The 20,931-nt window shown below is 43.4% G+C and overlaps 1 protein-coding gene across 1 annotated transcript; it reads left to right on the top strand.

Annotated features, from left to right (window-relative positions):
- The first annotated feature begins 8,104 nt into the window (after positions 1–8,104).
- SELENOS (selenoprotein S) lies at positions 8,105–16,371 on the top strand. The gene is made up of 6 exons (XM_082835859.1): positions 8,105–8,228; positions 8,921–9,055; positions 11,018–11,124; positions 13,572–13,661; positions 14,007–14,085; positions 15,794–16,371. Exons 1-6 carry the CDS (start codon positions 8,144–8,146, stop codon positions 15,871–15,873), a joined length of 576 nt encoding a protein of 191 aa, XP_082691985.1. The 5' UTR covers positions 8,105–8,143; the 3' UTR covers positions 15,874–16,371.
- The last annotated feature ends 4,560 nt before the right edge of the window (positions 16,372–20,931 follow it).

Raw genomic sequence — 20,931 nt, forward strand, 5'->3', positions numbered from 1 at the left:
TCTCATAACATTGTGGTCAGAAAACATGCTTGATATGATTTCAATTTTCTTAAATTTACTGAGGCTTGATTTGTGACCCAAGATGTGATCTATCCTGTAGAATGTTCCATGCGCACTTGAGAAAAAAGTGTAATCTGCTGTTTTGGGATGGAATATTTTATATATATCAATTTAATCTATCTGATCTATTGTGTCATTTAACCCTGTGTTTCCTTATTAATTTTCTCTTTGGATGATCTGTCCATTGGTGTAAGTGAGGCGTTAAAGTTCCCTTCTATTTTTGTGTAACTGTCGATTTCCTCTTTTACAGTTGTTAGCAGTTGCCTTATGTATTGAGGTACTCCTATGTTGGGTGCATATATATTTATAATTGTTATATCTTCTTCTTAGATTGATCCCTTGATCATTATGTCATGTCCTTCCTTGTCTCTTGTAACATTCTTTATTTTAAAGTCTATTTTACATGATATGAGTATTGCCACTCCATCTTTCTTTTGATTTCCACTTGCATGAAATATCTTTTTCCATCCCCTCACTTTCAGTCTGTATGTGTCCCTAGGTCTGAAGTGGGTCTCTTGTAGACAGCATATATATGGGTCTTGTTTTCGTATCCATTCAGCCAGTCTATGTCTTTTGGTTGGAGCGTTTAATCCATTCTCTTTTAAGGTAATTATTGATATGTATGTTCCTATTACCATTTTCTTAATTTTTTTTTTTTTTTTTTTTTTTTTTTTTTTTTGTGGTACGAGGGCCTCTCACCATTGTGGCCTCTCCCATTGCTGAGCACAGGATCCGGACGTGCAGGCCCAGCGGCCATGGCTCATGGGCCCAGCCACTCTGCGGCATGTGGTATCCTCTTGGACTGGGGCACGAACCCATGTCCCCTGCATCGGCAGGCGGACTCTCAGCCACTGTGCCACCAGGGATGCCCTTGGGTTTGTTTTTGTATGCACTTTTCTTCTCTTGTGTTTCCCACTTTGAGAAGTTCCTTTAGCTTTTGTTGTAGAGTTGGTGTGGTGGTGCTGAATTCTTTTAGCTTTTGCTTGTCTGTAAAGCCTTTGATTTCTCCATCAAATCTGAATGAGATCCTTGCCGGGTAGAGTAATCTTGGTTGTAGGTTCTTCCCTTTCATCACTTTAAGTATATCATGCCACTCCCTTCTGGCTTGTAGAGCTTCTGCTGAGAAATCAGCTGTTAACCTTATGTGAGTTTCCTTGTATGTTATTTGTCATTTTTCCCTTCCTGCTTTCAATAATTTTTCTTTGTCTTTAATTTTTGCCAATTTGATCACTATGTGTCTCGGTGTGTTTCTCCTTGGGTTTAGCCTGTATGGGACTCGCTGTGCTTCCTGGACTTGCGTGGCTATTTCCTTTCCCATGTTAGGGAAATTTTCAACTATAATCTCTTCAAATATTTTCTCTGGTCCTTTCTCTCTCTCTTCTCCTTCTGGGACCCCTATAATGTGAATGTTGTTGCATTTAATGTTGTCCCAGAGGGTCTCTTAGGCTGTCTTCATTTCTTTTCGTTCTTTTTTCTTTATTCTGCTCTGCAGAAGTGAATTCCACCATTCTGTCTTCCAAGTGACTTATCCGTTCTTCTACCTCAGTTATTCTGCTATTGATTCCTTCTAGTGTAGTTTTCATTTCAGTGATTGTATTGTTCATCTCTATTTGTTTGTTCTTTAATTCTTCTAGGTCTTTGTTAAACATTTCTTGCATCTTCTAGATCTTTGCCTCCATTCTTTTTCTAAGGTCCTGGATCATCTTCACTATCATTATTCTGAATTCTTTTTCTGGAAGGTTGCCTATCTCCACTTAATTTAGTTGATTTTCTGGGGTTTTATCTTGTTCCTTCATCTTGTACATAGCCCTCTGCCTTTACATCTTGTCTATCTTTCTGTGAATGTGGTTTTGTTCCACAGCCTGCAGGATTGTAGTTCTTCTTGCTTCTGCTGTCTGCCCTCTGGTGGATGAGGCTATCTAAGAGGCTTGTGTAAGTTTCCTGATGGGAAGGACTGGTGGTGGCTAGAGCTGGCTGTTGCTCTGGTGGGCAGAGCTCAGTAAAACTTTCATTCGCTTGTCTGTTGATGGTGGGGCTGGGTCCCCTCCCTGCTGGTTGTTTGGCCTGAGGCGACCCAACACTGGAGCCTACCCGGGCTCTTTGGTGGGGCTAATGTTGGACTCTGGGAAGGCTCACACAAAGGAGTACTTCCCAGAACTTCTGCTGCCAGTGTCCTTGTCTTCATGGTGAGACAGAGCCACCCCTGCCTCTGCAGGAGACCCTCCAACACTAGCAGGTAGGTCTGGTTCAGTCTCTATGGGGTCACTGCTCCTTTCCCTAGGTCCCGATGCACATACTACTTTCTGTGTGCCCTCCAAGAGTGGAGTCTCTGTTTCCCCCAGTCCTGTCAAAGACCTTCAATCAAATCCTGCTAGCTTTCAAAGTCTGATTCTCTAGGGATTCCTCCTCCTGTTGCCAGACCCCCAGGTTTGGAAGCCTGACATGGGACTCAGAAGCTGCACTCCAGTGGGTGGACTTCTGTGGTATAATTGTTCTCCAGTTTGTGAGTCACCGACCCAGCAGTTATGGGATTTGATTTTATTGTGATTTCGCCACTCCTACCATCTTATTGTGTCTTCTCCTTTGTCTTTGGATGTGGGGTGTCTTTTTGGTGAGTTCTAGTGTCTTCCTGTCAATGATCGTTCAGCAGTTAGTTGTGATTCCAGTGTTCTTGCAAGAGGGAGTGAGAGCACATCCTTGTACTCTGCCATCTTGAACCAGTCTCCGAGAAACACCATTGTTTGATTGCTGTCTCTGTAATCTCCTTAGTTACAAATACCTTTAATCCTGTTTTGTGGCATACACTTTTGTGAAAAGCTGAGGTTTGGAAATTTATCAGTTAGCTATTGCCACAATAATGTTGCATACCCCTATGTTCTTAGCAGCACTGTTTATAATAGCCAAGACATGGAAACAAGCTAAACGTCCATCAACAGATGAATGGATAAAGAAAATGTGGTATATATACACAATGGAATACTACTCAGCCATAAAAAATAGAATGAAATAATGCCATTTGCAGCAACCTAGAGATTATCATACTAATTCAAGTAAGTCTGAGAAAGACAAATACCATATGATATCTCTTATATGTGCAATCTAAAATATGACACAAATGAACTTATCTATGAAACAGACTCACAGATATACAGAACAGACTTCTGTGGGGGGGGTCGGGTAGAGGACGGATGGATTGGGAGTTGGGAATTAGCAGATGCAAATTATTATATATAGACTGGAGAAACAACAAGATCCTACTGTATAGCACAGGGAATTATATTGAATATCCTGTAATAAATCATAATGGAAAAGAATATAAAAAAGGTGTATATATATATATATATATGTATATATCTGAATCACTTTGCTGTTCAGCAGAAATTAGCACAACATTGTAAATAACTATACCTCAATAAAATAAAAATTTTTAAAATGCTGCATAGCAAACCACTTGAAAACTTATTTTAAGCAACAGTCACCATTTATTCTCATAGCTGGCTCTGTTTTTCACTTTACGTCTATAGATTAACTAGGGTGGCTCAGCTTTACATATTTCATTCTCCTTGGACAAGTCAGTTAACCAGGCAAAGGCACAAAAAGGAAACAGTAGAATCTTCTTAAGGCCTACACTCAAAACTGACACACTGCTACTGTAACCAAGCAGGACCCTATGGGGCCTTCCTGGGACAGTACTTCTCCCATAATCATCTGCTTTAGCTCCTCTCTGAAGTATCTGGATAACAGTATTTGATGCACATTTCCTGAGTTGTTTTACAGATGTGAACCTCCCCCCCCCAACAACCACCACCAAATGGAAGATGTTAACTACTTGATGACCATGAGCATGACCTCCTGGAGCCTAAGGACTGATAATGTTAACCCCTGTGACACCACCCTGTTATCTCACCATCAGCCAATCAGAAAATTATGCACGAGCTGATCACATATCCTGCAACCCCCCTCCCTCACCTGGCTTTCTTTTTCTTTTAACATCTTTATTGGAGTATACTTGCTTTACAATGTTGTGTTAGTTTCTGCTGTACAACAAAGTGAATCAGCTATATGTATACATATATCCCCATATCCCCTCCCTCTTGAGCCTCCGCTTCCCTCCCACCCTCCCTATCCCACCCCTCTAGGTCATCACAAAGCATCGAGCTGATCTCCTTGTGCTATGCAGCAGCTTCCCACTAGCTGTCTATTTTACATTTGGTAGTGTATATATATCGATGCTACCCTCTCATTTCATCCCAGCTTCCCGTTCCCCCCGTGTCCTCAAGACCATTCTCTATGTCTGCATCTTTATTCCTGCCCTGCCACTAGGTTTATCAGTACCATTTTTTTAGATTCCATATATATGCGTTAGCACAAGGTATTTGTTTTTCTCTGACTTACTTCGTTCTGTATGACAGACTCTAGGTCCAACCACCTCACTACAAATAACTCAGTTTCATTCCTTTTTAGGGCTGAGTAATATTCCATTGTATATACGTAACACATCTTCTTTATCCATTCATTTGTCGATGGTCATTTAGGTTGCTTCCATGTCCTGGCTATCGTAAATAGTGCTACAGTGAACATTGTGGTACCTAAATCTTTTTGAATTACAGTTTTCTCAGGATATATGCCCAGTAGTGAGATTGTACCTGGCTTTTAAAAATGCTTTGCTGAAACCCTTCCAGGAGGTCAGGGATTTTTAGGGCATACGCCACCTGTCTCCTTGCATGGCCCTGAAATAAACCTTTCTCTGCCCCAAACTCCGTTTTGGTGTGTTTGGCCTCATTGTGCCTTAGGCACATGAACTTGCACTAACTTCCATTAACCAAAGCAAGCAGCCTAACCAAGTTCAAAGTCAAAGGATGCGGAAATACACTCCTCCCACCTTGAGACTAGGCAAGGGTATAGTTGCAAGAAGGAGTAATGGATTGGGGCCAATAATTTAGTCTACCATTGTCAGTGACTAGTTGGGAGTCCTGGATACTACTTTTGCCCTGTTTTTGCTAATAACACCTGAGCAGTTATATTGAGCAAAGTGTTTGCTGAAATAACTTTATGGTTCTAGACAAGCTAGGTGAGATTATACACTGATTAAAGGGACAAAGGTTAACACATAAACCTGACTAGGAAGAATGAGTAACTTCTATCAGTGAGACCACAAGAACAGCAATGTGCTAGGAACTGAAATGAAAGCCAAACATCCATGTCCTGAAATCATTCAAAATTTCTTAAATTTCTGTTGAGTATACTCCTCATCGTTATACATGTATACATATGTATACACACACATACATTGAAGTTTACAATAATATACTTTGTATATGTTTAAAGTGTACATTATTTTCATGAGTGTTGTGCTGGTTTCTATTTTATATCACAAAGTCCTGAGTGACAGGAATTGTTCACTATTTTTGTTTATATGGTAGAAACTAAATGTTACAAATTTATTCCATCTTCATGATTACAAACATTACAGGCAAGGTGGGTAAAAAAGGCAAATAAAGCAATCTCTTTTCTCCTATTTAACCAGATGAAGCATTTTGACATTTTTATGATATGCAGGTTGTCTTAATTCATTCACGGCTCATTGACTTATTTTGAAATCCAGCAACAGCAAACTTTGAAATGTGGGATCTTCCTCTATAGCTACTCCAAGTTAATTCCTGAACTACACTGTGAACTCAGAAATGATATTCACTGAAACACTCTTGAAGCTTTCACATCTTAATCTGACACCTCTTATTAAGGCAGGGAACTGTCTGTTAAAGACTGTCTTCTTAGCTAACCCAAGCCACCAGCAATCTTTTTTTTTTTTTTTTTTTTTTGGTGGTACGTGGGCCTCTCACTGTTGCGGCCTCTCCCGTCGCGGAGCACAGGCTCCGGACGCGCAGGCTCAGCGGCCATGGCCCACGAGCCCAGCCGCTCCGCGGCATGTGGGATCCCCCCGGACCGGGGCACGAGCCCGTGTCCCCTGCATCGGCAGGCGGACTCCCAACCACTGCGCCACCAGGGAAGGCGGCCACCAGCAATCTTAACCACTAAGTTACTACATAAAAGTAAACAGCTCCTAATAAATGGAATATTGCCTGCAGTATCAGTAAACAAAGGATGTCACAGTCATCAGTGATTGCAGCCAAGCGGCCACCAAGGAAGGTGAGCTGGTGACCCCTGAGGGAACTCAGGAAGGAAACAAAGAATACCTGTCATTTAGCAGCCATCAGACTGCAGCCACTCCCTAAGGTGAGCCCTGAGGAAACTCAGGATGTGAAAACACTGGATACTGGCCCCAGATAGCTTAGGTGCATATCAAAAGAATGATTTCAGTGAGCCCAGATTCTTGCATCTTCCCATACATAGGAAAGACTAAACTCCATTTGGGATTTCTGGTTTTCTTTAGTTAACAGTAATCTTTGATGTTCTGACTACCTGCCCTTTGTTGCAAACGCCTTCTCAGGGTTACTTGAAATGCTGCCTCCCTGGCTTGAAGTCCTAAAAACTTTCCGCCAAATAAAACATAATTCTCAGCTTCTAGGTTGTGAATAATTTTTTAGTTGACACTTCAAGCATTGACTGAAACTGTTGTGCCAGATCCTTTTTCAGAGGATTCACTCCCTGATAGAGAGGTCCTAACCAGCCCTTTCCATGAACAGTGACTCCAGTACAGTGTACCTACTGTCCAGAGTATAAACAGAGAGGTCAGGTAACCCTAGTCATCCTGAGTAGTTCATCAGTATTTACATACAAGGTATATTTTAAGCTGATCCCAGACCAAGTATTGCAACTGTAATCCCAAGAAGTCGTTCATTTTTAGCACACTGAGTTCCTGCAAGATGCCAGGGCAAGTGAGAAACCACCTCAAAGCAAAGAGTTCATCATCTTCAGAAACTTGGTGGTGGTGGTGGTGGAGGAATAAAATTCCTCCTTCTAAATTCATCAAATCAATGGGTCTTCAGTCTTAATTGCTAAAATCCAGAGTCCTCAATTCCGATTTGAGAAGCCCATTTTCAAGATGAAGAGCTTTCAGTCTTCTATTTGCCATGGCCCATGAACGCAAGTCCTTCTATAAGAATCTCCTCTTTTATTGCTTTCTGACACACCGCTGAAGATGTTGTTGTGCAGTTCCAGGAGCTGATCCCTTTGAAGAACTTCTAGGCCAACCAGCGGTGGAAGCCCCAGTGGTACCTCAGCCTCGCGTTGGTGCTCGTGAAGGCGGTGGCGATGGCGGTGCGCTCTGAAGTCATCGCCTGCTCATTAATTTCTCTTCCTAATTCTCAACCCTTCTTTTGAGACACAGCTGGGTACGTTCACTTTAAATCCTTCTCCAAAAATGCCTCAAGGTCAAATTTCAAATAGGGTGGTTAAGGTAGGGCTCAGAGAGGCGTTGACGGGTGAGGAGTGGAAGGGGGTAGAGGAAGGCATTGCAGGCAGGGAAAACAGCCAGGACATTATTATAAATAACTGTGACGTCTTGTGATACTCAGTAAGATTCAATGCGTGTTGGAGCCATTGTTATGCTAATTCTTTCCCAAGAGGTTTTGATTCCGGAGGAGAGAACCGCGGGGGTCGGCGGGGACTTTCTTAGCCTGAAAGGTTAACACCGGCAGCGGCAGCGGAAGGCTCTTTACGGCTTGGTGGGGCAGACCTTGGCTGCAACCCGCAACGGCTGGGAATCGCCAATCTGCCGAGTTCTGTTGCCCAATGTGCCCGGAGCAAGAGCCAGGGCGCAAATCCTGTTTCTCTGCGGCCCCAACTTCCTGCGACCTCGGTGTCCAATCAGTGCAAAGGTAAACATTCGATACGGAGTCGGCTGGGAAGTCAGTCAGGTAGCCGCTAGACCACCCAGTGCGCAGCGGATGGTAGGGCTCCAGTTAGGCCACGGCTAGCCCTGCCCTTCTCGGATCGCTCACCCGCCCCCTTTCGGCCACGCCCTCGCGGCGATAGGCTGAGCATCTGGGCCGGGTCGCTACGCGATTGGCCGGGACGACGGGACGCCGGCCCCAGACGTGCCACGTGTACGTAGGGGCCGGCCGGAAGACTAAGGCTGGAGCTGACGCGGCCGGGTTTGGCCGGGCCGGGCGGCTAGGCGATGGCGGCCGTGGAGCGGGACGGGGATCAGCTGTCCACGCGGCCAGCCCTAGAGACCGAGGGGCTGCGCTTCCTTCACGTCACGGGTGAGTCGGCGCGGGTCGCAGGGCAGCGGGTTTGCGCCGCCACCCTCGGCGCGCCGCCATGTTCGGTGAGTCGTTCTCCTCTGCCCTACGGGCCGGACCTGGCCGGGAGCCGGATGTTGGCGCTGCACGCAGGCCCGGGCGGTGGTCCCGAAGCGCGCTTGGAGGCCCTCCCAGAGCGGTGCTTCCTCGGGCGTTGCGGTCGGCCCTTTTTTGCGCGAGTTCTTTACTTTATGCGAAGCAAGCCTTCCGGGTTTGCGGTTGCTGGGGTCTCTCCGCCCTTGGCGTGTGCCTTCAAGCCTCAGCCCCTCGACTCCGTACCCCCACTCACGCCCCCAAAATCCGGCGCTGTATCAGCCCTCCATGGGCACTCCTTTCTATATGTAGTCTGGATCTGAAAGGCCTATGCCCTCCTGAGTCGGATACACTTCCCTTCACCCCTCAAAACCCAGCTGGCGTGCCCCACGTCCTCCGGACTTGCCCCTCCTATTCCCCAGGTAGCTGAGAAGTCCCTTCTCAGTGATCCATGAATTGTTGTACTACTCGTTATTTTAACTGCCTACTTAGGTCTTCAGCTACACCGTGAAGGTTTTGAGGACAAGGAGCTACGCTTATTTTGCTTTTGTTTAATGTTATAGAAAAGTCCAGTGGTAGTATCATTTTTAGTTTCTTGAAAACTATTTTCTTCTTTTCAGTGGGCTCCCTGCTGGCTACCTATGGCTGGTACTTCGTCTTTAGCTGCATTCTTCTCTACGTGGTCTTTCAGAAGCTCTTCACCCGGCTGAGGGCCTTGAGGCAGAGGCAGCTGGATCGAGCTGCCGCTGCTCTGGGTTAGTGCCTGATAACAAATGAAGACGTGGCTTTACGCCTACTTGTTTTAGTATTTAAAAGTTAGTCTGTTGTTAAGAGTAAGAAATACGTTTCTGATCTGTGTGGGAAGAAAACTGTTTTATGCTTAGGAAATTGGTTTTGGTGATTTGCAATAGTGTTGTTTTGTTTTGTTTTAATTTCAGAGTTTTTGATGGGATGAAAAACCCGCTTGATGGTGTGTAGAGCACTCACTGCATATTGTGTTGCATGGTTTTTCATTTACAGGAGAGATTAAAGTGAAGACTTCACAGCTGCTCCGTACTTATGGGTCTGTCTACTAAGTCTCATTAATCTCTAGAACAATCGTGAGTGACAAACTCAGCCTTAGTTATTCACATCCACCGCATTTTGATTTTCACAACTTACTCATCAGACCTGATATCGGATTACACCTGACTGTTTCAAAAACTTATTCCCTCTAAAACAGTAGCTTTAACTAGTTAGAAGCTAGAGTTTCTGAGGACATATTTAAAATAAATGTTAAGTGTCTTGAGAATAGCAGTATAATTAAATAAATACAAATCATCAGTCATCTGAGCCACCACAGTTACTGAGGGTGGGGAGGAAAGCAAACATAACACAAATGTAGTTATTAGTAGAAAGACTTAGAAAATTCCTTCACTCTCCTCTCCCATGAAACCCTGTGGTCCTGCCATTATCTCAGCATTTTTGGTTGTTGGCTGTATATCCAACAAAAACTACAAAGTACAAAGTAAATCTTGCTTAAGTTGCAGGATTTTGTGAAGTGGATGACTGGTGTTAGAGAACAAGTCACCTGGTACAGCCATCTCTGGCTCTGTGAGACCTGCTGACAACTGAGGAGTAGATTTATAAGATAATGGGATGGGCATCTCAGAAGAGGAGTTTGTTGTAATGAAGCATTGCAAGAAGTGTATGTGCAGTGAAAGGTGTTACCTTGTGTTGTACAATTTTGTTAGAAAAATTAGGTTAAAAAAGTCCACACATAATTTTATTCTAAGAATGATCCAACAGTTCCAAATGTTACCACAATTCACATTTCTAGAAAGTGGAACTAATTTTGTTTTTAAAGATAAAGGTCTAGTCATCTCTGTCACCACAGACACACCCCTGTGCTACTTTGGCCCCCGTTTTACGTGGATTCAGTTAGGTGACCTGTTTCCACTGCTAACTATCTACAAGTAATGATGATCGCATATCCTTTGGATGATACTGATGTGAACAGATAAGTTCCAGTTTGTTTCCTTGTTTACAAAATTAGTCAAACCACTGCCTAGTTCCCCTTAGTGCTCCTTAAACGCAGTGGTCTGAGTAAAATAGAGAACTTGATTGTATATTTATATAATTTGCTTTGTTTTCTAAACCAGATAAAAACAGATACCTGGGGTGGTCATTTCTGTTAATGCTAGCTGGAAGGATTTTTCTCTTTTTTTTTTTCCTGTAAAAACAAGGATAAAATACCTGACGATCTTTACCTCTTTCTGGTGTAGACCTGGGCTAATTAGGTGATGGCTAATGATCAGAAAACTTTATCTTTCCTTGGTTGTCTTCTAGAATTCTGGTCAACCTAGAGACTGGGTGTTAGGAGGTATCCAGGTTGTGGAATGGAATCTCACTGGCCGTCAGACCACTTATATTTCAGTCTCGGAGCCCATGCCAGACTCTCTGAATTGGAACTGCTCAGGGAGCCCAGAAATCTGTTTTGAACAGAGATTTCTGATGCTTTGGATATTTAACAAGGGCTATGAACTGTGGCGATGGGATAGTCCGCTGCCCCGCCCCCCGCTTAAGCAGTAAAATATATGCAGAAGAATAGACTTATTCATGTAAAAGTATATTCTTGCATTGCCTGACTTCTGTACACTTCTAATAATATAGACCTCAAGAGTTTCCATTTTATATTACACAAGGTGCTTTATCCCAATTTCTTTCTGACATTTTAGAACCTGATATTGTTGTTAAACGACAGGAGGCTTTAGCAGCTGCTCGTTTGAAAATGCAAGATGAATTAAATGCACAAGTTGAAAAGCATAAGGAGAAACTAAGACAGGTATGAACTGGTTTTAGTTTGAATACATGATATTTGAGGTTTAGTGGGTAAAAGTGTGTGTGCACATGTGCATGTGCATTAGGGTGGATACAAAGAATAACTATTTCAGGCCGAATCATTTCCACTTAGCTAAGTATTGCTCAGCATGTTTTCCTTGTGCAATTTCTTACTGTTTAGGGGGAAATACTCTTAAAGAAGGGTGTCTTGTATTTATGTTTTTACTTTTAAGTGGTTCCCTCACGGCAGCATTTCACCCAGCAAAACTGTTTGCTGTGTACAGGAGCCATACCACCAGACACACATTCAGCCTCTTGCTCCATGGTTGGTCTCAAGCCGAGCATGTCACATGACCTGGCTTGGTGCGGCTGCTCTTCAGTGGATTGAAGGAGAGCCAGGGGAGGGTGGCGATGGGCTCAACCCAGGGTCAAGATGGAGAGCAGGAGATGGAGTTTTGAAAGATTTTTTTAAAGACACATGGTTTGGTTGTAGGGGTGGTAAAAGGTTTGGGGGGTCGGGGGGAGGAAGAACCAAAGGCTGCTATTGAAGTGACCTGAGCAGCCAGGTGGGTTGTGCTGCTCTTCACAGGAGTAAGGTCACCCACCAGGTTGGACCCATTCTCTGTAACTGAAACAACTAAGTGTAGACTCTGCTTTCTAGTTTCAGTGCAGATGTTTCTGGGCCCCTTTTTTTCTCCTCTGAAGGAAGCCAGAGAAGTTGGTCTTCCTCCTGGTCTTGCATGTGTCTCTGGTGTTTCCAATATGGAGTACCTTTCTGCCACTGCTGGTTCTGCATGGTCATCCAGTACATGGCTGGTCTCCACAGCTTGGTTGGAGCCCAGAGGGAAAGGACAGAATAAGACAACACCTACTACACACATTCGGCCTTCTTGGTCACCTTTCTCAGCAGCCTTCTTCAGTGTTCAGTGGGTTGCCCATCTTCCACTTAAATAGTCACCTAAAATGTACTAGCACATTCCTATTATTTATGTAGTTTTCTAAACCACATGAGGTTAAAACAAATTCATGATACAAAAATCTGTACTATGAAAATTAAGTCTCTGCCTTCCTTGCTCCCCTATCTACTGCTGCTCAAGCATTCCATGTTAAGCTTTCTAGGTGTTTTTCCAGAAACATTTTATCCATATATAAACACATGCATGTATCGTTTTTACATAGAAATGGCAGCATAGTATACATAGATGCCATTTTTAAGCAGTTTTATTTTAGTTTTTTCCTTTGCTGATTTCCAACCATTTGTTTTGTTTCTGGAGCCATAGAGTAAATTGAATTCCTTCTACATGTCAAAATTAATGACTTGAGGGTCTGAGTTTTTTGCATTAGTAAAACAGCCTGATCATTTATCCAATTTGTTGATGTAGCTGAAAAAAAATTTTTTAAAGATTATTTTTAAAAATTGTAGTGTGCGCCTCCTAAAATTGGAGAGAAGATAGAAGCCTATGTTCAGTTTTAAAGTTGTGGTTCTGTGTATTTAACAAACTTAACAAACAGAATCTGCCTGACTCACAGTTGAGTCAGCTGTCTTATTTGGTCTCAGGATTTATCAGCAATGTTCCATTCTGGTGTTGTCCATGTTAGCTATGAGCATAAAACAACCTTCAGATCAAGAGACTGTTTCCTCTTTGACTTCCTGTACTTGCAGACAGTGGAAGCATGAAGGGACAGACATGTGGATTTAGCAGTGATGAACCCTGAAAGCCATCGAGAAATTTCTGGATATGTGCTTTCTAAGGCATCTTCTTACATATCTTTGTGATATCACAGTTTAATTGGAACCAGAATGAACTAAAGTTTGGGTCTGGATTCTACTGGGAATAGAGAGTGACTTGTGTGTGAACTTAAGTTGCAGTACCCAGTTGTTCTTCAAGGAGGAGGAAGCAGAGTCAGAGACCCAGGGCACTGTGTTTCCCTCCTGTTTACTGCATAATTACTGTATAAGCTTTCTCAGGTGCTCATTGTTGGACATAGTTTTCTGCTGAGATTAGTTTTCCTTTATGCTCCCATAGTATTTGACTTTCAAAGAACTTTCAAATCTGCTCTCATTGGATCCTCATAGCCTTTGAAGTAGAGGGGTTAAGTGAGTTTCCTCAGGTGACGCAACCAGGTAGCAACAAAGCAGGCCTGCCAGCCACATTCACCCTTTCCAGGTCAGCGTTATTCTCCATTACCAAAAATGTCCAGTTTAGAACAAGAGTCGGTATTCTTTTCTCTGTGACACTTTTTGCTTTCTTTAATAGTATACAAAAACAAAAGGTTCTGTTGGTGAGTTAAACTCACACCACTAGGTGACAACTGTTTTATTAACTGAAGAAAGTGCAGGTGAAGGTGTGTTTTGAAGGACATTTAGATTAAAAGTTATCAAAATTACATTTTCTTTGAGAAAGATGGTAGCTTATGAATTCATACTGTACAACGTGTGATTCTTCTCAGCTTGAAGAAGAGAAAAGGAGACAGAAGATTGAAATGTGGGATAGCATGCGAGAAGGAAAAAGTTACAAAGGAAATACAAGAAAGCCTCAGGTGATGTAGCCTTCATTGGGTCTTTGTTGCTGCGCACGGGCTTTCTCTAGTTGCGGCAAGCTGGGGCTACTCTTTGTTGCGGTGCGCGGGCTTCTCATTGCAGTGGCTTCTCTTGTTGTGGAGCACGGGCTCTAGGTGCATGAGTTTCAGTAGTTGTGGCATGTGGGCTCAGTAGTTGTAGCTCGTGGGCTTTGTTGCTTCACAGCATGTGGAATCTTCCCGGACCAGGGCTCAAACCCATGTCCCCTTCATTGGCAGGTGGATTCTTAACCACTGCGCCACCAGGGAAGTCCCTGGAGTAGAATGTTTTTAACTAGATTCTTAAGCCTGTGTATGTTCAAACAGGAAGAAGACAGTCCTGGGCCTTCTACTTCATCAGTCATCCCAAAACGAAAATCTGACAGAAAGCCCTTGCGGCGAGGAGGTAAGTACCAAACATCAAAGCATTCTGAACAATTACAGGATACATTTACCTTTAAAAACAAGATTCTTTTTCCTTGTTTCATTGTCCGTAAATTGAGACTAATTCCTAAGTTTAGGGTTATGAAGATTAAATAAAAGAATCAGATGCAAAGCAGCCCTCAATGGCTGGAAGTCACCAACGTGCTGAGCCCTGTGGGCCTTGGGCAAGGATGTGGGCTCAAGTCCTGTTTCCAGGAGGCCTATAACCTCCTTGGCCTCACAAAGTCAGCATTTGATTGGCAGTTGAAAAAGGAGGTCACTCGAGGCCCTCAGGAAATAATTGGATGGTTGCACTTGTATTTTAGTATTCTCACTGTAATTTAGTATTCCCACACAGTCCTATAAAGGGAGTGGTAACTGGGGCAAGGAATAGTATTGCAGGTAAGTTTGTCAAGGGGCTAGGACACAGGGGTTTTGGTCTTTCCAGCCAGGGCCACCTTGTTTCTTACAAATAACTTTCTCAAGGAGGCATGGACAGATGTTCATTCAGACAGCTTCTGCATGCAACATCCTTGAGCCCTCTAACCATAGCAGTCTGTCCTTACCCCATCCTTAAGGACTTTCACGTCCTTTTGGGAAGACAGGACTCCCACACAAATGAAAATGAGTAACCTTTGTGATCTGCCAGGAGTTCTCTGTTAATCCTGAGAGAGGGGAGGGCAAAGGCATTAAAATACTTTATGTAGGAACCAGTTTTAGGCCAAAGACTATCCTCCGTCCGGGAGAGGGGTTTTCTGTGGGGAGGTGCTGCAGAGGCAGAGGTGTGGAAGCCTGGCTGGCCTATTGGAGGACTGTTAGGAGTCTGGAACCTGGGCTCTGTGCAGACTGGACACAAGTTGGGCTGGGCTCTGACAACACCCAAAGCTGGCTTGCTGTAGGGAAGTGGTGTGTCTGAAAAGGAAATGCTTTTTTGAATCTTTTTCTTGCTCCAAGCAAGGAATAGTCTTCCAAGACTATTTTTCAGAGCAAAGAGTGGTGGTATTTAGGAGGGAATTGTAGAAAATGGAATGCATCCAGAACTAGGGGCTTTGACTGGCCTGGCTTTACAAATAAGGAAACTGAGACACAGGGAGTTAGTGACCAAAGATTCTGTAGTAAGTAAGGAGCAAAACCACCTCATTTAAGGTCTTGCTGGCTCTAAAGCCTGATCAGTCAACCTGGTTGCCAAATGTCCATTAACTTTAGGAAGCTAATGAGTGGGCAGGGATGGGGTTGGGGACTGGGGCATGTGGATTACCCAGTTCTGACTAGTGGAAATAACGAGTTCCATTCTTTTTGATTTTGGTTTTTTAAATTTATTTTCTGTAGGTTGAGCAGTTCTTATTTGAATTTATACATTATATTAAGCACTGCAGTTAGAAGCCTTTATATACTTAAATATAGCCATCTTGAGAGGTTTTTTGGGCAAATTTTTTTGTGTGTTTTGGGTAGTTTTTCATGTTTGGAGAGTTAAAACAGAGAAGCTGAATGGCTTGTTTTATTCCCACCAGAAAGTTAGTTCAAACTGCAGTGACCATGTAAATTTTTTTTGTCATATGGTAGCTGAAAGTTGTATGAAAATGTTTGTGAGAATAGAATCCATATCTTTGCAGTGCTTTGCATGTCAGGCTGACAATTTTATGTTTGATACAGAACATTTCCAGCACTGTTCTGCTTTTCTCTTGTCACAGGTTACAACCCTTTGTCTGGTGAAGGAGGTGGAGCCTGCTCCTGGAGACCTGGACGCAGAGGTCCATCGTCTGGTGGATGAGGCTAAGAATCTTGTTAGTGTTGCTTTTGACACTAGCAAGATGAATCCTTAACCCTCGACTCAATTGCCTTATGCACGCTTTTCACAGTGACTACCCAGGGGGAGGGGGCTTTCTTTCTGTTCTTAACTGCATCTGTGTCTTCAAGGGTTGAAGGCAGCATATAGAGCATGGACGTGGCCACTAGGCAGTAGTTGCAGTTGGTCACACTGCACTGAAGCCAGTGACTGTGTTCACTGATTTCATGGGTCATTGCTAGTTGATAGCTAAAGGCCTCCAAGTGATTGGCGATCTTGATAAAAGAGACCTGGCAATGATCCTTCAAGTTAACAGGTCCTTGCTGGTAGGACAGTCTCTGTGACAGGTTGCGTTGAATGATGTCTTCCTTGTAAATGGTGAGCCCACCAGCGAGGATTACTGATGCAGAGAGTTGATGGGGTTGTTTCTGTATATTTATTTTTATGTACAGAGCTTTGTTAAAAAAAAAAAAAAGAAACTAAGTATAAAAAAAATTTGCAAGGAACATTTTCAGCATCTTTATCAAATTTAAGGAAATTTCATTATGAACTTGAATTTGTCTATCTAATATTACACAGCTTTTTATTATTCATAACCTCCCACTAATATTATTTTCCCTTCTCATTATTCCTCACCTGCAATGAGCATGGCAAGTGGCAGATAGCTGTAGTGATTTTCAGAGTTGGCAGGCTCCTTGGGGTTTATCCACAAAATCAGGCACTTGGAGTTGTTTCTGAATTAAGAGGATAAAGAAACATCTTGCCTAGAGGTACCTCAGGGGCCAATGAGGTTTCTGGGAGCCCTTTGGGTCATCCCTCTTGCACTCATTTCTTATGTACTTGTCTAGACCTTTGGTCAAGTATGCTATAAAGGGCCTGATAGTAAATATTTTAGACTTTGCAGCTGCATAGTCTTTATATTTTTACATTTTTAAAGGATTGTTAAAAACATTTAAAAATTCTTAGCTCATGGTTGGATTTGTCCTGCCTGCTATAGTTTGCTGATCCCTGCTTCACATCAAGATTTTAAGAAGGAACAAAATTAACCTGCAGAATAGTGATGATTAGCTGGGAAAGTATTCCAGAAATGTCTCATATAAATTAATCAACATATGTTGAGTATGTGAAATATTCTGTAGTTGTCTCTTGACATATATAAAGGAAAAATATAGTTTGGTCTTAGGGGGCTTAAAATCTCCTGGGGAGGGCTGGAGGGAGTGAAAACAGGATTTTGAAGACAGTGTGATTGCAAACAAATGGGCTGGAGTAGTCAAAATCAAGTATTTGAGTCTGGAGACATTTGAGTGAAATTTTGAGTGGAGGAATGTGGGAGTTCCTGGCAGAAGAGAGGGTCATTGAAAACCAGGGTGGGTCTCCTGAGGTTTAGGAAAGCCCTTGAACCTTTATCTGAGTTACCAGTTTTTACCCAGATTGGCTTTCCACCAGCATGGAAGACTCACAACATGGGAAGTTTTAGACTTAGGTTAAAATATTCCACCCATGTTTGTTATTTACATATAGAGAGATTCCTGTAGGTTTTAAAGGAACTTTTAAAGAATTCTTCCTTTAATGTATTTTCTGTAGCTGAAAACTTGTGTTAAGCAGCTCTCAACTATTCATTTTAGAAGTAGAAGGGCATGGTTCAGTACACTATTAGCTGTGACTTTTCCCTCAAACCTCATTTTGTTCCCATAAATTTAGGAATTATCAAGTCAGGGACACATAGGAAGAAACAATGACTTCTGTGTACCCACCTTGCATCTGGCACCATGAGGTGGTGGTGGAGGGGGTGGTGCAATGTGGAGAATTGATTGGGAGATAATAAAGGGGAGAAGGAAACTAATTTGTGTAATAGTTAGCATTTGAAGAGCACTTGCTGTGTGCCAGGCACATACATTTATAGTTAATCCTCACTACAATCCTGTGAGGTAGGTACTTCTAGTTAACCTTGGTTTTCAGAAACTGAAGCTTAGAGGGTCACCTGGTCCAAGGCGCTGATCACTATAGTCTACTTTGTCCTTGTGTTCCTAATAGCCAAGGGCCATAGATAACCAAGATGGGAGCTTGATCTGGCTAATGAAACAGTTATCATGTGGAATAGTGAATACTTGGGTGAAAATTGTGTGCTACAAGTCTAGGGCAGTAAGCATTTCAGAAGGGTGGACCAGAAGAGGTAGGAAATATCTCTTGCCAGAAGAGATAGGTCCTGTGCTGATATTGAAAGAATGAGGAAGTGGGGCCAGAACGTGAGGCCCATGGGGAAGAAGGAATGGGTCAGAGCCGTGTCAGACCGGCAGAACACTGCCTTATGCCTCAATGGAGGGGCTGCAGCTGAGATCACAGCATGAACCCAGTATAGACTGCCAGCAGCTTGAAACTGATGCAGTAGACACTTGAGAGCTATTAAGGTTTAAATGATGAATGCGTTACCCAGTCTACCCTGGTCATGGAGCAACATTAGTAAATGTGGGGCAAAATATGCACAGACCTTCAGCTGAAACTTTCTGGTGGCTAGCATTGTGTCCTTGGCCAAATGCACCTGCCTCTGCAGGAGGAGAAAGGAACTATTCTCTCCTTCTCAAGGACCACTCTTCCCTCGCTTCCTTCTCTCCACCATGCCATCAAGTCTTTCTCATAAGAACAAAGCCATATCACATACCCAAAGCCCTGGTTCCCTCTGGTGCTCTAGAGTGAGCTTTGAGTTGTCTCCACTCATCAGGAACAGATTAATGCTGCTTAATGCTAAAGATGCTATTCCTGGATCATTCTCTTTCATGCCCCAGTGGAGTTGTTGGTCTTGTCTTATTTGACCTGCCAGCACTTGACCCTCCTTGCAGCACTCCCTTCTCTTGCCTTCCATAACACCACACTCTCTGGGTCTTTACTCCCAAGACAGCCCACACCTCTCTCCTGTGCGTACCCTGCCCAGGGCTCCTGGTCTTCTTGAACAAGTTCCTGTATTCTCTCTCCAATTTCTCTTCTTCCATTTGCTGTTATATGTTCCACAAAAGTTCTTCTTAAGTTGATGTGTCTGATGATTCTTGGCACTCATCATTTGCAGTAATTGAGCACTCCTTGAAAAACACTATTCTCTTGACTTCTGGGACTCTGCACTTGTCTGGTTTTCTCCTGCCTTTCTGATCAGTCTCTTGCTGCTTTTCCTGATCTTCCGGACCTCTAAATGCTGAAGTTAAAGAAAGTTACAAAAGGAGTTAGAAAAGGCAAAAAGGTGTAAGCATCACTGTAATGCCACTCGATGTGAGTGGCATTGGAGAAACCACAAATGTATGATGTCGTGATTAGGCATATTGGTATATGCAGCTTGAAGTAAAATGTCAGCATATTGTACCCCAATTCAAATACTGTATCTCAAAAGAACTTAGATAGAAAATGATGCTGTGCTCTGGGAAACTGAAAACTCAGAGTCAGTCTGGTGATGAAGAAGATGCTGTAAACAGTGCAGACACGTGCCCTGCCCTCGTGGACCATGCGATGCATCCACAGTGGGCGGGGTGGGGGGGGAAGATGAGCATCACACAGTTAAAAAAATAAATGACTGGAGATAGCAAAGCATGGCAGAGTAGAAAGACGTGAACTCACCCCTTCTTAACACTGAAATCACAACTAACTGCTGAACAACCATCAACAAAAAAAGATGCTGAAACCTACCAAAAAAAGATACCCTATACTCAAAGATAAAGAAGCAGCCACAACGAGATGGTAGGAGGGGCACAGTCGCAATAAAATCAAATCCCATACCCACCAGGTGAACAACCCACAAGTTGGAAAATAATTAGAATACAGAAGTTCTCCCACAGGAGTGAAAGTCCTGAACCCCACTAACTTGGGGGTCTGGCAATGGGAGGAGGAACCCCAGAGAGTCTGACTTTTGAAGGTCCGTGGGGTGTGATCTCAGGAATTCCATAGGACTGGGGGAAACAAACTCCACTCTTGGAGGGCACACACAAGGTTTAGTGCACACCCTGACCTAGGGAAAAAAGCAGTGACTGCTTAAGAGACTGGGCTAGACTTACCTGATAGTATTGGAGGGTCTCCAGCAGAGATAGGGAGCGGCTGTGGCTGTGGGGACAAAGACATGGTCAGTGGCAGCTCTGGTGAGAACTCATTGGTGTGAATCCTCCAGGAGGCTGCCATTCACCCCCACAAGACCTAGCCCCACCCAACAGTCTCCAGGCTCCTCAAGCCAAACAACCAACAGGGTGGGAGCACAGCCCCATCCATCAGGAGACTGCTTAAAGTCTTTCTGAGCATAGCCCTGCCCACCAAAGGGACAAGACCCAGCTCCACCCACCATAGGGCAGGAACCAGGCCCTCCCACCAGGAACCCTGCACAAGCCCTCTTAGACAGCCTGCCTCATCCACCAGAGGGCAGACAGCAGAATCAAGTAGAATTGCAAGCCTGTAGATCAGAAACCACAATCACAGAAATTTAGACAAGATGAGATGGCAGAGGAATATGTCCCAGGTGAAGGAACAAGATAAAACCCCAGAAGAACAACTAAGTGAAGTGGAGACAGGCAATCTACCAGAAAGAGAATTCAGAGTAATGATAGTGAAGATGATCCAAGGTCTCGGAAGAAGAATTTGAGGCACAGATTGAGAAGATACAAGAAATGTTCAACAAAGACCTAGAAGTAAAGAACAAACAGGTGAACAATACAATAACTGAAGTAAAAACTACACTAGAAGGAATCAATAGCAGAGTAACTGAGGCATTAAGAATGGATAAGTGACCTGGAAGACAGAATAGTGGAAATCACTGCCATGGAACAGAATAAAGAAAAAAAGAATGAAAAGAAAGACAGTCTAAGAGACCTCTGGGACAACGTTAAAGACACCAACTATTGCATTTTAGGGGTCCCAGTAGGAGAAGAGAGAGAGAAAGGACCTGAGAAAATATTTGAAGAGATAATAGCTGAAAACTTCCCTAACACTGGAAGGGATATGGTTACCCAAGTCCAGGAAGCACAGAGAGTCCCAGGTAAGATAAACCCAACGAGGAACATGCTGAGACACATGGTA

Source organism: Leucopleurus acutus (genome assembly GCF_964270905.1).
Source record: "Leucopleurus acutus genome assembly, chromosome: 1".
Lineage (NCBI taxonomy): Eukaryota > Metazoa > Chordata > Mammalia > Artiodactyla > Delphinidae > Leucopleurus > Leucopleurus acutus.